The 19,689-nt window shown below is 56.6% G+C and overlaps 1 protein-coding gene across 4 annotated transcripts in view; it reads right to left on the bottom strand.

Annotated features, from left to right (window-relative positions):
• The window catches only part of SYT7 (synaptotagmin 7), a 64,198-nt gene that overhangs the window by 28,193 nt on the left and 16,316 nt on the right, over positions 1-19,689 (bottom strand). For 2 of the 4 annotated variants that reach the window (XM_033204556.1, XM_033204557.1), the window contains exons 2-5: positions 10,770-10,873; positions 6,092-6,171; positions 1,876-2,007; positions 732-956 (exon numbers count right to left, since the gene is read on the bottom strand). In XM_033204556.1, coding sequence (XP_033060447.1) covers positions 732-956; positions 1,876-2,007; positions 6,092-6,171; positions 10,770-10,873 — 541 coding nt within the window. The remainder of the gene's footprint in view (positions 1-731; positions 957-1,875; positions 2,008-6,091; positions 6,172-10,769; positions 10,874-19,689) is intronic. The other 2 variants (XM_033204558.1, XM_033204559.1) reach the window with 2 other exon arrangements.

Genomic DNA, 19,689 nt, shown 5'->3' with positions numbered 1-19,689 from the left:
CACCCCATGACATCTGGCGAGTGAAGCTAGCTGGGGTTTGACAACCCGACTTCCAGGAATACACGGTCCCAACAGCCAGTGGTGGGATAGCTCGGTAACCAAGACTGGGACAGCCAACAGGGATGGCTGAGATGAGGATGAACCGATGCGGCAGCCTGTGGCTGCTCGTGAGTGGCTTCCACAACAGATGATGTATGGTTCAAGCAAGACTGGGACAGCCAATGGAGTCACCCCATGGTCAAAAATGGAATGGCTCAACTTCTGGGTCTAGAGCCATCTGCTGGCAGTAAGAGGGAAAGCCTGGGAGCTGATGGGTGACTGTCAGGCTGAGAGTGGGCCATATACCCAGGATGAGATGGAATAACCACAGGCCTGCTGCCCGTGGAGGGATGACCTGGTGGCTGAGATGGGGCGGCCAATCAAAGAGGATGGGATGACCCGGAAACTGAAATGAAGCTGCCCTGGGGGCAGAAAATGGAATGACCTGGTCACTGGCAAAGGAAGGGACTGATGGGGCATCAGCCAGAGGCTGAAATGCATCACTGTATGGCTGAGTTCGTCGTGCCAGATGGCAAAGATGATGGGAGAGTCTCATGAAGGGATGGAATGAGCCAGGGGCCGAGGACGGCACCTCTGGGGGCAGCAGCGGGCATGCCAGGGGTCCCGCTGTCCACCCTGGCAGGGCAGGCCTGAGCTCACGGCTCCGGCAGCCATGGGGCGCCATCACTCACTTGGACAAGTTGAGCTTCCCTGCGGCCAGGTGGCTCTGCACCGTCCGCCAGCGGCCTCTCCCCGCCTTGCCACTGCTGCCCGGCTCGCTGGGGGCAGCCCCGCCGCTTCTCAAGGCGTCCTCTCCGGGTGGCGGCACCGGCGCCGGCTTCTCCCCCAGCCGGCCTTCCCGCTCCACCGCCAGCCCCGCCGCGGCGGCCACTTTGGCGCCCGACAGGAGGGTGCCACTGGAGGCATGCACGAGGCAGCCAGGCCAGAGGGGCACCGGGGGTGGCGGTGGGGGAGAGAGGGCGGGCCATATGTGGGGGTGGGGGGGTGGAAGAAGAAGAAAAACAATAACAGATAAAAGGAAGAAAGAGACAGTGAGAGAGGAGGAGGAGAGAGACAGACGGACAAGAGACAGACAGAGAGAGAGAGAGAGACATCAGCACTGCAAATGGGTTAACAGCGGAGCCTGCAGAGAGGAGAGAGGGGGACCGGGCGGGCTGGGGGTCGGAGAACAACGCACCACGACAACGGAGGGGGGGCCCCTCCCCACCGCCTGGGGCAGGGGCGGCGGGGGTGGGGGGAGGGCAGCCACCTCCAACTCTATCCCACAGGACAACGAAGGGTTAACGACGGAGGAAGAGCGGGCTGTCCAGGCCAGGAGGCCCCAAGGCAGGGAGAAAGAGAAAGCCGTGTTAGTCAGAGTTCATCACCACCACCACCACCATCACCGCCACCACCGCCACGAACCACCGACCACCGACCACCGACCACCGAGCAGCCACGGCAGCACACAGCGGGGAGGAAGAAGCGACCACAACCGAGAGGGCGGGACCCCAACGGGCAACCCCATCCTGACTGCACAGAAGGTGGGGTGGGCCCCGGGACCAGCTGGGGGGGCCAAGTATGGCTGCCGAGGGGGCTCTCCTACAAGGCTGGCCCTGGGGGAGGGGACAGGAGCGGGCAGGCAGGTGGGCGGGGGCAGGAGGGGTTGCTCGTCTCCATGGTCGGCCTGCCCATGGGGTGGATGGGTGGGGACGTTGGGGGACAGGAGCGAGAGGAGGGAGTGAGGGGGGCCAGGGGTGGGTGGGGGCGGGAGGAGGGAAGGAGGGCGTGCGCGGATACTCGGTACATATGATCAAACCAGGTAAAGTCACTCACTTGAGGGACAGTCGTGGGTCGCCATAAGGGGCGTAGGGTGAAATGTTTAGAATAAACTCCTTGGGAGGGTAGGAGCTCCATTTCTGCTGCACTGTGCTCTCATTGTTATTCCAAAAGTCTCTGTCTAGATCACTGGAGGGGCAGAGAGAGAGGGGAGAAAACAGGGAGATACAAGAAGAAACAAGAACTGCAAGTCCTGCAGGGGCAGAAGGGACCAGGACCCCGGGGCGGGGCACACAGGGGGCGGGGCTTCGTGGTCAGCTCCTGCGGGAGGAAGAAAGGCAGGCGGGCACCACAGTCTGTGCCTCGCACACACACGCACACACACACGCACACATCTGCAAGCATACCCATGCACACACGCACGCACCCGAGGGCGGGGAAGCCACACAGAAAGGAGGCAAGCGGCAGGCGGCAGACCGGAGCCTCGCACCTGGGAAGCTGGTGGGAGAGAGAAAATGATGAGAGGCGGGGACGTGGGGGAGAAGGGTTGGGGACGAGGCCCGGGGTGAGCAGGGGGAGCGGGAGAAGGAGAGTGCTGGTTTCTGGCTAGATGGAGCTGAAAGGCAGATCAGGCCCAGGTGCCAACTTGCTAGGCCCTACCTCTCCTGGCCTCAGTTTCCTGGCCGGTCAAAGGAGAAGACTGGCTGTAACTGCTATACTACCAACTCTCTCACTGTAGAATAAAAGCTCTAGTACTGGAGAACTCAAGGTTCTCTCCTCTTCCACGTTCTCTCCACTGAGGCCCTCCTGGGGCAGGCCCAGCCCCTTACCCATCTTTCTCCTCCTCCTCCCACTGGCCTGAGGGGCTCCCTGGGTTCCTCTGCTCTCTCTCCTACTCCGTGAGGTGGGGTTGCAGCCTTAACCTAAGACTGGGGGATCTCAGCTGAGCTGGAGACCATCTCTACTCCTTGCAAATGTGGCAGCTGGGTCACCCCACCCCCCTGAAAGGGGGGCATTCCCAGGCCTCTGACCTTGCTAAGGATGTCACTAAGGTAACCAGGGGGCCCTTCAGTCCTTTGTTCTGGGGCCTGTGTAGCGGGAACCTGTCCTCTGGGTGTGTCCCTGGCCTGCCTGCTGGGGCAGCCCCTCCCTGGGTCCCTGTCCCTTTCCAAGGTGGAGCTGCTGGGTCTGGAAGGGACCTTCACCCCGGACTCTCCACCTTCTCCTGAGAACGTGGGGACTTGCAGGTGGGGTGGGTGGCAGAAGCCTTGGCCGGTGGAGGGCACAGCCTGGAACCCCTGGGAGCCAAGGACAAGGGGTGCCACCAGCTTATCAGGCCGCTGGGACCCCAAGAAGCAGGGCTGGGAGTACAGGGGAATAGAGACAGTGACTATTCTGGAAGGCAGCCATGTTTCAGGCACGGGAATGCCTCTAGAGAAGAGGCCCCGGGAAGAGCACTGGGGTGGGCCCGGGGAGGACTGAGGCTGTGCCGCTCCCCAAAGCCAAGGTGGGGCAGTGTGGGGAAGGGTGCCATCGGGGGCACACACCAGCCCCCAGGATCAAGCAAACATGTTCTTGTGGGACCTGCTTTTTCCTCCATTTAGAATTTGACCTTGACCTTGGTTCTCAACCTCAGACTCAGGCACAAAAGTGAGAAAGATGGAAAGAGGCTGAGCTGCCACCATAGGCCCAGATGAGATGGTGGCGTTGGACATCCCTGGCATAGACAGATTTCTCTGTCCAGAGTACACCCTGGAAATGTCTCACAGGGGACTCTGTGTACAGGGTTCAAAGCCAAAGCGTAGAGCCAGCTCACAGCGGCAGTAAGTGGTGGGTATGGAGGAGGCAGGACAGGCCCCAGGGGAACCTAACCCCTTGACAAGAAAACCCCTTCCCACCACAGATGTCCCTTCCCAGCAGAGCCTCACACAAGGGCATGGCTGGGGCACCCCTGTGTCAGGTATAACAGAGATGGCGCAGGTGGGAGCCTCCCTTTCCCGCTCCCTCCAGATCTCCAGAATCTAGGGCCACCCAACCCTAGGTCCCAGAAAAAAAATCCACCCAAAGTCACCACTGCCGGACTTGTCTCCCACCCTGTGTTCTGAAGAGCTCCAGGGTCTCTCAGGTTTTTCCACTGCGGTACTGGAAAAAAGGATCTTTGATTAAAGAAATTTGGGAAACACTGATTCCTTTACCGCAGGACTTCTCAGAACCTTTTATGTGCCCATGAATATCAGTATCGCCAAGAGGGAGACAGAGTGTACAGTGTTCCCCAAACTTAGTCGGCCATGAGACCCCTGATTCGTGGAACAGCTATGACTCTTGTATGGGGCACAAGGGCCCCGAGGAACACAGTTTTGGAAAGCACTGCTCAAGAACCCAGTTTCCCAGAATCCTTGATAAGACGATCCTTTGTCGGGGGTCCTAAGCCCATGGAGGGCTGTGCAGGAAGGAGGCCCTGCCTCCTGTGACTCCACCGACTTGGGCCCTTTCTGTTCTCTTCTGGAAAGAAGCAAAGGCCTAGGTGCATGTAGACACACGTGGTGGCTTCCTTCCCTCGGGGCAGAGGGCCTGACCACTCAGCAGCATCAGGGGCAGGCTAGGATTGAGTGCAGGGGCTGCAGGACCACACAGAGGCAGGCTGGATGGCTGCGGCGGCCTCACTTTGTCTTAGAGAGCCCTCATGGGCACTGGTCCCAGCCTGGCACAGCCTGCTGCCCGCCCTCCCTCTGGTTGGGAATCCTGTCTCCTCTCGTGGGCCCTTTCCAGGACTCCAGGCCCTGCCACACGCACCCCTATCCAGAAAGGTTATGATCACCTGATAGAGACAGGCCCCCAGCCCTGGCCCGCGGCTGTAAACGGCCTGTCCTGGAGGAGGCACAGGTGCTGTGCTGGCCGCGCTCCCCCACGTGCTCTCTCGCCTTCAGAAAGCCTGGGCCTGCACTCTGCAAGAGCCCCTGAGCCCTGCCAGCACTTGGCTTTGAAGACTGGAGCCTGCGCAACCAACCCAGCTTCAAAGGCTCCCGCAGCCTCCTCCTGAGTCTCCTGCCCTCCCCCAGCCTCAGCCTGGCCCACCCCTCCTCTTGCCCCACCTCAGACACATGCACACAGATTCTACCAAGGCCCCAAACAGGATCAGTGCAAGAGATGAACAAAATGGGGCAGAGGAGGGCCTGGAAGGGAGCCCTCGGGAGCGGGGTGGAGGGTCGGGGAGTTGTGGAGAAGAGAAGGTGGAGAAAGAGGAAAGGGAAGGGAAGGGGAAAGATGCACAGGGGAAGGCAGGGGAGACCAGCAGTGGGCAAGGGCCAGAGGGCAGGGGGAGGGTGGCTGGACCTTCAGAGGGATGAAGAGTGGGGGTAGGGAGGGCTGGGGGCATTCAGCTTCTAGGCAGAGCCCTTTGGCTGGCAGGCTTGGTCCAGGCCAGGCTGACATGTAGGGCTACCACCCCTACCTTGACCTCTGGGTTCAGCAGAGAGGAAGGGGCTGGGGCCACTGACCAGTGGACACAGAGGCTCCCCCCCAGCGAAAGCCTCCATTTCCAGAGCCTAGGTGGCCTGAGTCCCCAGCCAGGTGGGTGGGGGGCTTCTCTTGGTGTCTCCCAGTGACCTCAGCAGAGGGCTGGCTAAGGTGGTCTGCAGTGGGAGGGCAGACCCCTTGAAGAGGGCTCTACAGCAGAACAAGGAGACCTGGGTAAGGCAGAGACAGCCACACATGCAGCGGCTGGTGGGGGTGACGGGGAGGGAGGGACTGCTCCCCAGTGCTCTGCTCCCCAAGTGGCCCAGCACAGGGGCCAGCTGGGGTCCACAAGGTGTGTCTGCCTCCCCACTTCCAGGTCATCCTCAAACACTGGCAGGATCTGAGAAAAGAACCTGGGGCCTACTAGGGAGGGGCCTCCCTGGCCTAGCAGCAGGGGCCCCATGAGAGGGGCTTGGAGCTCCAGGGAAGCCTGCGGGTGGTGGGCACAGTGTGTGTGACAGGAAGGTTGGATGGGAAAGCGGCAACCAGGGTTAAGGTGGGCGCAGACAGTGCTGGGGGTGAGAGCAGCAGAAACGGAGGCCAGGGACTCTGGAGCACTGCAAGGGGCTTGGGCACAGGCAGAAAAGACAGGGCCCCTGAGTTGTTGGGGGCATGTGGAGGGTGCAGAGAGCATGGCATCAGGGTTTGGGGGAACTGAAAGTGTGTGGTCAGGTCTGTGGGGCTGAGGGAGAGAAGGGGCTCCTCCCACCTGGGCTGCTTGTGTGGCCCCATCCCAAACTGGCAGCCTGGCACCTACTTGATAGCCTTCTTCTCACTGCGCCCACGCCCTGAGTCTGGCGTGCCCACCGTCTCCAAGGAATTCTTGTAGCGTTTGCCCTGTGGAGATAGCACTGGGGTCACTCCTGGGGAACAGGACTGTACCCTCCCCACCTCCCCAGAACAGGGACCCGGAGGGGAAGGAGATAGACTGGAGTTGGGCCGTGGCAACAAGGCCAGGACCAGTGTGCGAGGATATCATAGCGGTGGGGGCCAATCCCCTGGATGCCTGCTTCCCAGTTGGCAGCTCCTGGGCCCCATCGGGCTCTAGGACCTGCCCCATCCGCCTCGACCTGAACCTCATCCCTGACTCCCAGGGATCAGCCCCTCCTGTCTGCCTATCTCCTGGGGCTCTGGCCTAGCTCCCAGAAACACAGTTCCCTCTGCCATGGACAGACGGCTCTCAGGCGCCTGGCCACGTCACACTGTCCACGTCACCACCCCCAGATGGTGGGGGTGGCATCCTGCAGGGCAAGGTTGGCAGTGGCCAGTGATGTGAGCAGTGGGGGCGGGGAGAAGGCCATGTCCCCAGTCCTGCTCGGGGCTGTGTCCACCACTGTCTGGGGCTCTCTGGGGGTCCTTGTGCCCTGGGCCTATGAGGCAGGAGCAAGGCTGAAGGCAGTCTTAGGAAGAGAGACTGCCCACTGACTCAGAGGCAGTTGTGGGGAGGCAGCCTAGGCCCCTGCCCCCCAGAGTCCCTCACACTAGCAGGGGGAGGGAGGGGGCAGGGCAGCGGGTGGGCACCCCAGGTCCTCCAGCTAAAGGAAGGGCTGTGGCCACAGCGGCAACTGGGCCTGCTGCCGGGAAGGTGAGCACCATTCACCTTCTCAGTTTGGGTTTCTAAATTTAGCTCATGCAGAGCCCAGCCCCATTAACATTCCTGGCTGCCACCAAGCGTCCTCACACGCACCCATGGGCCACGGACCTGGGTCAGGTCCAGGTCCAGGGTTGATGTGGGCAGTGGGGGAACAGGGACTGTGTGGGGGTTGGGGCTGCCTCTCCCAGCCCATTCTCCTACTGGGCACTAGCCTGCCCCTCCCCGGCTGCACACACACACACACACACACACCACGTGCGCATGCAAATGCTTCCCAACACCCCGTCATGTGCACCAGCACCACAGCCACAACAGTCGATTATTCCATCATCTCTAAAGCAAAGTGAGAGCTGTCACTGCCATGATCCCTGTCACAGCCATGCTCCCTGACGCTCCTGCCAGGGGTGGCCCCTTCCCAGGCACGGGAGCCGCCTATCTAGGGAGACTGGCAGCAAAGCTCCCTCATCCCACCAGCAGTGCCCTACACCTCAGGGTTGCCTGAGGCTTGGCTCCAGCAATGCCACATGTTCCCCCATCGTCCTAGCCAAGTCCCTTTCCTTCTCTGGCCTCTTTCCTCCTTTCTGAAATGGTGTCACCATATGAACCTCAGGAGGAAGACTCCTCATCCCTCCAGGCTCTCATCACAGATATGAGCATTTCTGTTTACTTACTTCAGCTCTGATCTCCTGGCACGTGCTCCCACAGAGGCAAGGCTGTGGGTTTCTGGTACCTAGTGTGGAACCTGGTACTGGGCAGTTCTCAGAAATCATCACCTGGCAGTGTCTCTTCTATGGCCCCACCCACCCTGGAGTCTGGGCCCCCAGCAGCTGCCTCTAAGTCAGAACTTTACGACTTGAAATACAGAGATGCCAGACACCCTGGGTTCACAAAAGCTGCTACTCACAGCTCCTTCTCCAATCCCTCCCATCACTACCCAGAGGTCCAAATCTCAAACAATTCCCAGTTCCAACTGGGAAGATCCGACGGGGCTGTGCCAGTGACCTCAGGCCCCCTTCGGCAGGACCCGCAGGCAGGAGCCCCGCCCCACTATTCTCCAGCACACAGGCAGTGTGGGGCAAGAGGGGGGCTGCTGAGGGCATCCCATGCCGCCCCTCACTCTTCTCTTCCTTCTTTCTGGCTTGGCAAGAGAGCTTGCCCCAGCCAGCACCCTCTCACAGGGCTGGTCCGCTGCCCCTTTCCTAAGGCCAGGAAAGGCAGGGTCAGCCCTTTCCGAGTCACCCCCCTACAGACATTCTGGGAGCCTCTGTCTGCCCCTCTTCCTTTCCCAACTACGAGAACCTTCCCCTCTGGCTTCGACTGTTGCTCTGCAGCAGGAGCCAAGGCGCTATGGGGGACAGGAACCAGGCCAGGACTTGATTTGGAGGGCAGGGGGATAACCCAAGTTAACAGGAAATCAGGCAGGGTCCAGATGACATTAGGCAGCTTCAAAGGAGCCCAACACCACCAGCCCACTTCTCAGGGAGGGGTGGCCAGGCTGATCCGGAAAAAGCCAGCTGGAGATTAAGGAAGTTATTAATGTTTGGAAATGGGATCTGGGCTGTCAGGGTATCACGTCACTGCTGCTGAGGGGACAAGCAGGCAAGGAGAGCCCAACAACTGTGTGTGTTGGGGGAGGGGACAGCATTTTAAAGTCCCTTCCATAGAGCAAGGAGACAGCCTGATCAAGGAGTTCCCTGGCTTCTGGAACCCCTGAGGCAGAGGGGAGCAGGTGGCAGGGCTTGGATGACTGGGGAGAGTAGCATTCTATCCAGAGCAAGTCAAGAGGGACAGCCTGTGGTCTGGACCCTGGGACGGCTCCTGGCTGGGGATTGAGGAGAGGGGCTGGGACCAGGGAAGAGGCTGCATCTGTATCTCTCAGCTCCCAAGGTCCTTCTGGTGCTGACAGCCCCCATCTGCTGCAAAAGCTGTCGCCTTTGAACTCCTGTCCCCAGACCCTGCACCTGACTGGAGGTGCATGGGGGTGGGGTAGAGAGCAGTTTCAGTTGTACCCAGGTCCTGGAAGGCACCTCTCACTACACACACACACACACACACACACACACACACACACACACTGCAGCACATATGCAGGGGAGGTCACGAGGGTGGGGCAGACCCCAGCATTGGCTCACACAGGGATCTGATGAGTTGATGCACATCCCACCGCTGAGGGGTGAACAGACACACAGACACACACAGACAGACAGACAGACAGACAGACACACACACACACTGCACCAATACCCTCAAAGTCAGCATGCTCAGCACAGACCCCACACGGAACACACACACAAGGTCGCCAGCAGCGCCTGCTCATGCAGCCAGCCTTCTTCCCTTGCCTTCAAATCCAGACAGACAGCAAGACAGCCTAAGGGGCCCTGCAACAAGATGCTCAGCGCTGCAGCTACGCTCAGCCACTCCCCCAGCCTCCGAGCACACTCACACACAGAGGCACATGGCCCAGCCTCCTCTACCACCTTTCCTGAAATTCTGAGACAGACGCAGACACAGGGGACCCAGGAACAAAGCAGGGCAGCCAGCCCAGTTCCACACACCTGCAGGCAGAGGGGGACTGGGTCACGCACACACTCGCACACATGCACACACACTCACACAGGGAGCAGAGCTGGCCTCCCCAGGGGTTGGAGCTGCCTGAAGTTCAACACCCAGGATGGAGCCGCATGCTCCCAAGTCTTGAGTTTGCCTTTCTTGAAGGAGGCATGCTGGGTTCTGGGACTCTCCGGTCTTTCCCACAGGTCTCTCCCAAGACCCCAAAACCCTTTCCCAGGGGTATCTGCCCCTTTTCTTCCTACAGAGGAGTGGGGCATGAAGCCTCTACCCACCCAGTGCCCACAGCCACAGCGCTCCCCCTTTGTCCTTAAGGCCCCACTGTGGCTGCGCAGGAAGAGAATGGGGTTCCCAGAAGTGGCGCCCTGCCCCCACTCCCACCATTGGGGGTGCTTGCCAGTGACCCTCTTTCACCTGACCCCGCCAAAGGTGTCGCACCTCGGACACCCCGGGCCCACCGTTGCTCCCCTGCCCCCTGCTGCCCCCAAAGCCCCACCACACTTCAGGGCCGGGCGGCAGGAAGGGGGACGGGAGTTGGGGTCATGCGAAGCAGAGGCCCGGGGAGCCGCGGGCTGCGGGCGGGGCGGGGCGGGGCGGGGCGGGGCGGGGTGGCGTGATGCGGGGCGAGTAGCTCAGCCCCGCTACCCCTACTGGCGCCCTCGGGGGATGAATGTCCCTCCTGACGGTCTCTTTACTTATTGATGCACTGATCCTGCTCGTTAATTCCTCAGCCCTCGTTAAAAATGAAAAGGCGCCGTTTGTGCTTGTACAAACCCGAGAGCCAGGATGGATGTGCGGGGGGTGGGGCGGACGACGCCACCGCATTGGCCACCGGCTCGGCCACGCCCATGGGGGGAGCCGGCAGAGGGGAGGGGGCGCGGCGCTTAGACTGGGGGCTCGATTCTCAGTCTGCGCGTGTGTGCCTGCGGTGCTTTATGAGGGATGCAGGGCGTGTGTGTGTGTGTGTGTGTGTGTGTGTGTGTAGCTGCTCGCGTGCGAATGCCTGTGCGTCCTAAGTCTGTCCCTGAATATGTCCCTAAATACATGGCTTTGGGCATATACACAGAAGTATAGGGCTGAGACCCCGGTAAACGCAGGGTGTGCGTGCATGCATGCGTGTGCATGTGGTCTGAATTTCTATGGAAGTGCCCCTGACTATGTGGACAGGTGAGTCACCTGTGTGCACCCTTAGGAAAATTCCCGAGCCTGTAATTGTAGGGGGGCAGTGTGCAGGGCCAGGCACCGCCCTCCAAGGGGCCCTCAGGAGCCTCACCAGTTTGCGCTGACACCAGTGGCAGAGGCCGCAGAGGACGACAGTGACGCTAAGGCTGATGGTGATGACGGCAGAGACCAGCAGGACGTCGCGCGAGGGCGCCCCTGGGGAGGACAGGTACAGGTCAGACCCTCATTGGCCAGGGTCATCCTCCCTCAGCCCAGAGCCCTCCAGAACAACCACCCTACCCTTCCATCTGGCTCCTTCACCGGGAGCTCTGAACCCAGGTTCTACTCCCAGTTCTGCCTTGCTTGATGAACTTGGGTAGTTTCTCTCTGTGTGCCTCAGTTTTCTCATCTGTAAAATGGGGAAACTGTGCCAGTTGGCATCTTTCTCTGTCTCTCCCTGCATGGACCCTGTGTGAGTCCATGGGATCTGTGCCATCCTCCAAACTTGAAACCCTCAAAGGGAGGGCCAAATGTGCTCCTCAGCTCAGCCAGACTTCATCTGTCCATCAAATCCCTCCATAGGCCACTGCCCCTGGATGGCCTTTTCACACAGCACTCTTCTAACCGCTACCCCGACGACACACACACTCTGAGTCGCAACTCCAGTCAAATTTGTCCAAAAGGTCCTTATTAGCTCTGACAGCCCCTCTGAAGACATCTGCCTCATGGGCACTAGCCAGTCGTCTTGTTTCCCAAGATTCACCAGCCATATGTGTAGTCAAAGGAATCTCTGGAACCCTCTGGCCAGCTGTTGCCCCCTTTAGCCAAGCTTTCTTTGGTCTGGAAGCCCACCCACTGGCCTCTGCACATCCCTATTCCCCGAGCTCCCATACCCCCGCAACACCATGGCTACCGCCCATCTGTAATTCCTAAATGCTGTCATCCCAAGTGCCAAGGGGCCATAAACTTCAGGAGTGGAAACCTTGACACCCTTGCTAAAGATGAGACCTGTCCTGGGAGGAAAATCTCAGGCCTCTGTCCGAATCCCACCCCTTCCCAGGCTGTGTGGCTTCCACCAGTCACAGAAGCACTTAGTTTCTTCCTCTGTAAATGCAGATCAGACCTCCTCCCCGACCCTCCTCACGGGTGATTGTAAACATTAGCCCAAACCAAATGAAAGGAAGGCAAAAACCTGGAGGAAAAATTCTCATGTGGGGCAGTGAGTGGAGACCTGCTTAGAACACACATGCGCTATAAATCTGTTGTGTGTGCTAGGATGCGTCCTAAAGCCAAGGAGATGCTGTTTATTTACAGAGGAGCCTGCGTGGGCTTTCTGGTGCCAGTGATAGTGGTAATTAAGAGTTGACGATATCTGTCTGGTCCTGGTTCCTGCGGATTTAGCTTCTGCCTTTATTCCTCTCCCAGTCTCTCTTACTTGGCCATGGAGCCTGATGGAGGAGCGCCCAGCAGTCACCCTCAGGGATGACTCTCATCAACTCTCAGGGGCCTCTGGGCTCCCTCCCTCCTCCACTCCAGCACCCTGGGCAGTCCTTTCTCTACCTGCTCTACTAGAACCCTCTTTGGGCCCCACCTCTCCCTTCTTGACTTCCTGAGCCTCCTAGTTGTGGGCAAAGGCCACCCTTGTGAGGCTCCCCCCTGTCCACCTGCCAGGCAAATCCAGCCTCCTCCTGTACCAAGTCTCCAGCCTCAACCCCCCGGGAGCCCCTGCACCCAGTTCATTTTCAACCTCAGGGCCCAGGGCACCCATAAGCTCTGACCTGGACAACCTGCAGACACCAAGGTCCTGCCCCTCCCTCTCCTGGGCTGAGGAGCACAGCTCTGCAAGGCTGGAGGGGCCACATTTGTCAAAGTTCTCAGGTCAAATAAGAGAACTAGGACTCTGATCTCCAAGCTTCTGAGGGAGAATAGGAGCAGGGCACTCCATCACAGCCCCACGGCCCATGGCCAGGCCTCCAGGGAAGGGATGGGCAAAGGTGCCTTCTGGACATGAGATCTGTTTCCCAGCTCTCCCCATGGAACCTGCCCAGCCCCACTGGAAGGGCTAGGGGAGCTATGTGGGCTGAAAGCAAGTGAGCCCACACTTTCCTTTGTTTAACTCACTTTGAAATAAAGTAAACTCCATTCTTACGCTGAGCTTTCCTCAGCAACTATCTATTAAGAATATATTATGAGTGGGCGTGGTGGCTCACGCCTGTAATCCCAGCACTTTGGGAGCCAGAGGGAGGCAGATCACTTAAGGTCAAGAATTTGAGGCCAACATGGTGAAACCCCATCTCTACTACAAATACAAAAAATTAGCTGGGCGTGGTGACGTGTGCCTATAGTCCCAGCTGCTTAGGAGGCTGAGGCATGAAAATCGATTAGCTTGAACTCTGCCATGGGGATTGGAGGGAGGCGGAGGTTTTAGTGAGCCCAGATTGTACCACAGCACTCCAGCTGGGCAACAGAGCAAGACTCAGTCTCAAAATAAAAAAAATTAAAAAAAAAAAAAATATACACACACACACACACACACACACACACATATATATAAATTATGAGGGTGTGTGTTTGTGGGGAGACAGGCCCTGCCCACAGGGAACTACCACTCCAACGGGGAAGACAAGTTAGAATTAAGTTATCTCGGCCGGGTGTGGTAGCTCACGCCTGTAATCTCAGCACTTTGGGAGGCCAAGGCTGGCGGATCATGAGGTCAGGAGATCAAGACCATCCTGGCTAACACAGTGAAACCCCATATCTACTAAAAATACAAAAAAAAAAAAAAAAAAATTAGCCGGCACGGTGGCAGGCACCTGTAGTCCCAGCTACTCAGGAGGCTGAGGCAGGAGAATGGCGTGAACCCAGGAGGCGGAGTTTGCAGTGAGCCGAGATTGCCCCACTGCACTCCAGCCTGGGCGACAGAGCGAGACTCCGTCTCAAAAAAAAAAAAGAAATGTTATCTCCTAGCATGCTAGGTGCTCTAGAACCATCAAATACAGGACACCCAGCCAGCGGGCCCCAGACTCCAAAAGACCTCAGAAAAAGACCCAAGTGTGAGTACCACCTCGCCTCTTTTTGTTGAGACGGAGTTCTGCTCTTTTCACCCAGGCTGGAGTGCAATGGCGTGATCTCAGCTCACTGCAACCTCCACCTCCAGGGTTCAAGCGATTCTCCTGCCTCAGCCTCCCGAATAGCTGGGATAACAGGCACCCACCACCACGTCTAGTTAATTTTTTGTATTTTTAGTAGATAAGGGATTTCACCACATTGGCCAGGCTGGTCTTGAACTCCTGACCTCAGGTGATCCACCCGCCTCGGCCTCCCAAAGTACTGGGATTACAGGCATGAGCCATTGCGCCCAGCCACACCTCTACCTCTTAACAGCTGTGTGACTTTGGACAAGTATCTTAACCACTCAGTGTCTCCCACAGGGTTGCTCTTAGCACTCAATAGATGGGTACCATTAGTATGGTTGTTGGTATTTGTTTTATCTCAGGCATAAACAAAGGACCCTGGGAGCACAAATGAGAACTTTATCAATCTTGCGGGACAAGTGAGCTATCTGGGAAGGACACCCTGAGGAGGTGGTGTTTGGTGTAGTCTGAAGATGGAAGTGAGGCGGAAGTAGGATGTTCCAGGCAGAGGAAAAGGCGTGGAGGTGGGAAAAGTGTTAGGCACATTGTTTGAGGAGCCAGACTTAGGGTATGGGGAGTGAATTCAGGGAGACCAGCCTGGAAGGAAAGGAGGGCCTGACGGGGAAGGAAGGGGCTTGTCTATCCAGCTGAGGGGCTTGTTTTGTTCTGTAGACCACGGGAGCCATGGTAGGCTTTTGAGCAGGGGAAGGATGGGATCAGAGGGGTGTTTCACAAGCTCATGATCTGGTAGCTACAGTAGGGAGCAGCTGGAGGTCATGGCCACACTCCAGGTAGGCTCCTCTGCTCTGGTGCCCTCTCCACACTTCCCCCTCCCCCATATACCTCTTTGCTACAGGGAATTCTCTAAGGGGTCACCTTCCTGGAGCTCCCTCCTTTTTTTGTCAAACAGGATCCTTCTCAAAAACTAATCCTCAACCCCTGCTGCAGGTCAGAGAGTCCCTAGGGACAGAAGCCTGTCAATCCCAGAGTCCAGTGGGCACACTCTGAAAGGCCCCCAGAAACCCAAAAGAACACCCATCTTAAGCAATTAGCATTCTGTGGGCATGGCAGAATGAGCCCTAGGCTTGGGGTCTAGGAGAACTAGGCTGAGACCCTAGTCCAGCTGCTAACTGGCCATGTGGCAGGCAAGACACTCGACTCTTGGATATCAGTGCTTTCATCTGGGGAAGAGCTGACCCTGACCCTTCCCCTTCAGAGGACAAGCCAGGTATTCCAGGTGCTCCACATGCAGTCACAACGACAACAGAGATAAGCATTATGAGTCGTCCCCATTTTACAGATGGTGAAACTGAGGAACAGAGAGGTCAAATACCATGTCCAAGTTCAAAGCCAGGGTTTGAACTGAGGCAGTCCGACTCAGATTCTATACTCTTTGCTTTGACATCACACCAACTACAGAGGTACATGGTTAGTTTTCAAGGTGCATTCTTTGGAACCCCTAGGGTTGCCTGGAGTCTCTCTGGGGCTCTGGGGAGTAGAGGCTGAGCAGATAAGGCTGTGATCCCTCAAGCCCTCTTTAGTCACAGTAGCACTCTTTCCTTTTGTGCTCTTGAGTTTTTGCAGAAAATTCCATTTGGAGAAGGGGTTGTGTTGCTAAGGAAAGTTGAACTCCTCTGGATAAGTGACCCCAGGGTCCCCTATAGTGTTGGTGGCTGCTGTCATCTTCCAGGCAGCTGGTGCAGCCCCCACAGATTCCCCAGACCCTTCAGCCTCCCTCGGACAGCCCCCAAAGGCAGGGTGAAATAAACACTTGCCACTGCAAATTGCATTGACTTGATGTCCTCGGCCAGCACGCTGATATCCTAAGGAGAGCCTAAGAAGATCCTAAGGGAGATGTCGCCATCAAGGGGTACAAGCGTGTTCTTGCCTACTAGCCAGAGTGAACCATTTCCTGCGTATGGAGTCACTCACTGTGTCTCCAGCTGGAAGGAACCTTGAAAGTCATGAAGTCAGGCCCCAGGGATGCACAAAGCCCACGGGCAGCCCTGTTGGTGACAGGGAGCTTCCGCAGGGAGCAGAAGGCAGGAAGCAGGTCCTTCCTGGACGGGTATTGTTAGGGAGGGCTGCTGTGCCTCTCGCAGAACTGAATCTGTCTCCCTAGAAACTTCCCTGCTGGTCCTGAGCCTGCCCTCCGGAGCTGCCAGGAACGAGCCGGCTGCCTCTACCACATGACAGGCCTCCAAATCCTTGCCGACAGTTCTAATGTCCCCTTCAAGTCTTCTCCAGGCAAAGCCGCCCCAGCCCTCTAGCCCCTCCTCAGATGACATGCATGGTTTCAAGTCCCCTTAATGTCAGCATATTAACACTGGGGGAAAGAAAATATTGCAGCCCTAGTCAGCCTTTTGACAGGGCTGACTGCCACAACCTATCCTTGGGCAGAGGAGACATCCTGGGTCCAGGGGGGTAAGGTACAGCATAGACAAGGGCAGACAGGCAACATCAGGAAACCTGGGAGGCAGGGTGAACCAGGAGCTAGGCAGAGCCAGACCTCCTAGGTCCAATGCCGGGTGCGGGGGGGTGTCTTGGGAGTGAGGTATGAGCTGGGGCAGGCTGCTGCCCCTCTGCCCAGGCCTGTGGTGGGCATATCAGCTGACTACAGCTCAGGATGAAGGGTCTAACTGAGTCCTGTGTGCTTTGCTGGGTCCTGTGGGCACATCCTATGCTCCTGGCCATGCCACCCCCTAAGGAGATCGCAGGGTAAGGTCTGTGTACCCCAGGAAGTGGCCTGCCTCTGAGGGTGGACAAGATGCCCATGCACAGCCTTCCCTTCTAGCATCTCAGTGCCATGAGAGCAGGGCTTGGTCTCCTATTCACCACTGTATTCTCAGCACCAACGGTGGAGCATATAATAGGTGCTCAATAAATGCTTATTGAAAGAATGAAGGAGGAAGAATCCCAGGCCTCCAGGAACAAAGATAATAATAGGTGCTACTATTTATTAAGCACCTACTATATACCACACTACAGGGTCCACGAAGAAAGGGGCTGTATCTGCTTTGCTCACTCCAGTATCCTCTATGACAAGCTCAGTGTCTGACACACAGGAGGTGCTCAGCAAATATTTGTTGAATGTTCAATGCTTGTATGTTATCTCATTTGTCACCCAAATAAGATGGAAGAGAAGAGATGGGAGAGGCTGCAGTGATGAGTTGAGAGCTCTCTTTTACAAGCAGGTGTGTGCACGCACGTACACACAAACACACACACACACACACACACACACACCACACACACACACCAGGACCCCTTCTGTTCTTTCCGCATGTTCAACTTTGCCTGACAAACTCCTGATTTTTTTAAGCCCAGATGAAAAGACCTCCTCCAGGAAGCCTCCCTTAGTCTGCCCAGTGGGAATTAATTTCTCCTCCCTCTGAGTTCCCAGCATACTGGGCCTACATTCTTCTTTTAGAGTATAGTGATTAGTGCCAGGCCTCTGAAGTCAGATTGCTCAGGCTCAAATTCTGGCTCTGATTCTTCCAAGCCATGTAACCTAAATGCTGTGTGCCTTGGTTTCCCCATCTGTAAACGAGGGTTAATAATAGCATAGTCTCATAGGACTATGGTGAGGTTTAAAGGAATTAGCATGTACAACGCACTCAGCACAGTGCCTGACACGGAATAAGTAGGCACTAAATGCTAGCTATTATCATAGCATTATCACATCGTGCCCTGGATTAGAGATATCTGGGGCACGGAGTTGGCACTCAATGGTGTTGAATGAAATACTGGACTGGATACACTCTAGTTTTCTCCACAGGATGGCAGAGGTCAGAGGTCACATCTTACTCAATTTTGTGCACCACTGACCCCTCCCAGGACCTGCAGGGCTTGACCAAAGCAAGCATCAGTGAGCACCTACGGTATGGAAGAGGAGGGCTAAGGCATGGGGACATGGGGTCAGGGGTGACAGGTGGAAGCCAGGCTGGGCCTCAGGTGTGAACTGCCGACCCAACCCAGTCCCTTACCAGGGCTCAGCCCTGACTCCCAACTCCTTCTCATCTCCTCAGCAAGACATGATTTATGGATGAATGGAATCAAACAGGGCTGCTGGCTGCTGGGATGCCCTGGGGAGCTGCAGGAGAGGGAATGGCTTTCTGAGGGCAAGCTCACCAGCTGCCCAGAGGGGAACGGGAGGGGGGCCGCAGAAGCAGTGGGCACATGCACACAGGCCACAGACACGAGCCACAGAGACTCACCCTGGCACAGACACCCATGCACACATGCACACACACCCATGGCCGTGGCCACAAGCAGATGCCCAGCCAGCTCCGCCATTCATGAGCTCTAGGCATTCACGTACTTCCTCTAGCCTGGAATTCTCTTCCCATGAATTTGCCATCACTTGTCTACTCAGATTCTGTCTGTCCTTCTGAGGCAGAGAGGTGGGATATGTTGTAGACTTGGAGGCAGATGACCTGGGTTCACGCCCCAGCTCTGCCCCTGGCCAACTACGTTACCCAGGGCAAGGCCCATGCTGGGCCTGAACACTTTACCTTCAAATGATTATTATAACCCCTGACCTTCCCTGCTGGGGTGCTGTCACCATCAAATAATAGCTAACATTAGTTGAGTGCACACAGTGTGGCAGATACTGCGCCATGAAGTTTACATGAACCATCTCCACAACCTCGGACCATTATTATCTCCATTTCACAGGGGAAGAAACTAAGGCATGGGGAATAATAGGTGCTTGAGCCCATCCTTTCCTACCCAGCCACAGTGACCTCCCTTTGAGCTGACGAATGTGATGGCATTCTGTAATGTGCTAGACTGTACAACCTAGCCACACTTTCCTCTTTCCCACAAGCAGGCCAACCCTTGTCACACTTATGACGCTTTGCCTAGGCTGTTCCTTCTTCCTGGAATGCCTTTCCTTCTCTATCTTCAAAGCGACTAGACAAAGATGGTCTCCCCTCCTACAGTCCTTTCTGCCTCCCTAGTAACTATGACAATTAACTATTTTGAGTTAATAATTAGCTCTTTCTATGTCCTTCCCCAACCGGGCACACTTAGAGGATTGAGACCCCCAGCTTACTCATCTTTGACGACCAAAGTCTGGTACACAGGAGAGGTTGGATAAGTAATTGCTAAACAAATTCATGAAATCATTCAAGGTCTCACACAAGCCCACCTCCTCCAAGAAGCCCTCCCCAATGACAGGCACTCATAGCAGTCTCTTCCTTCTCCAAACTTGAATTAATGGATCCATTTGTCAACCTCCTTTTCTTGGGGATAGACCTGACCCCCACAAGCAGGGCAACAGGATAATATCCTGTCTCCCAATTGCTCAGGGTCTCCCACAGCATGTAGCCTAGGTCAAGGTGCAGAGAGGCTGCTGGACCTACCGGGAATCTGTGCCTATAGGCTCTTTCCCTGAGAATTCATGTGTGCTCACACTCTCAGACGGTGACATGCACACTCCCCACACTCAGCCCTTCCAGAGGTGCTCCATCACCCCCAAGTCCTCCTGACCTAGACTGCTTCTGCTCCTGGAGGCTCTTACAGGCATTCACAGGTCCCAGGCCACTGCTCTCCTTCCCAAGTGTCTTTCATCAAAGTAACTAATGTATGCTTGGCATTGAATCATGTCCGTCGACCTCAGCACCCCTCTGAGGGTAAATACTCTTACGCCCATTTTACAAAGAAGGAAACTGAGGCTCAGGAGGGTTAAGTGCTTGCCCAGTAACACACAGCAGAAGAGAGGTAAAGCCAGGATTAGATTGCAGGTCTATAAGACCTCAAACCCTGTGGCTCTTACTCTTGTTCCACTCTAGGGGAGCCATGCCTTGAAATAAGACACTCTGAGAATAGACAGAAAAGAAGAAAGAACCTGAGCGGACACAAACAGCAGTCAGGGAAAGGGCTCCCACTCTCCCA

Source organism: Trachypithecus francoisi, unplaced genomic scaffold (genome assembly GCF_009764315.1).
Source record: "Trachypithecus francoisi isolate TF-2019V2 unplaced genomic scaffold, Tfra_2.0 Lachesis_group8, whole genome shotgun sequence".
NCBI lineage: Eukaryota > Metazoa > Chordata > Mammalia > Primates > Cercopithecidae > Trachypithecus > Trachypithecus francoisi.
This window is presented reverse-complemented; position numbering and strand designations above follow the sequence as displayed.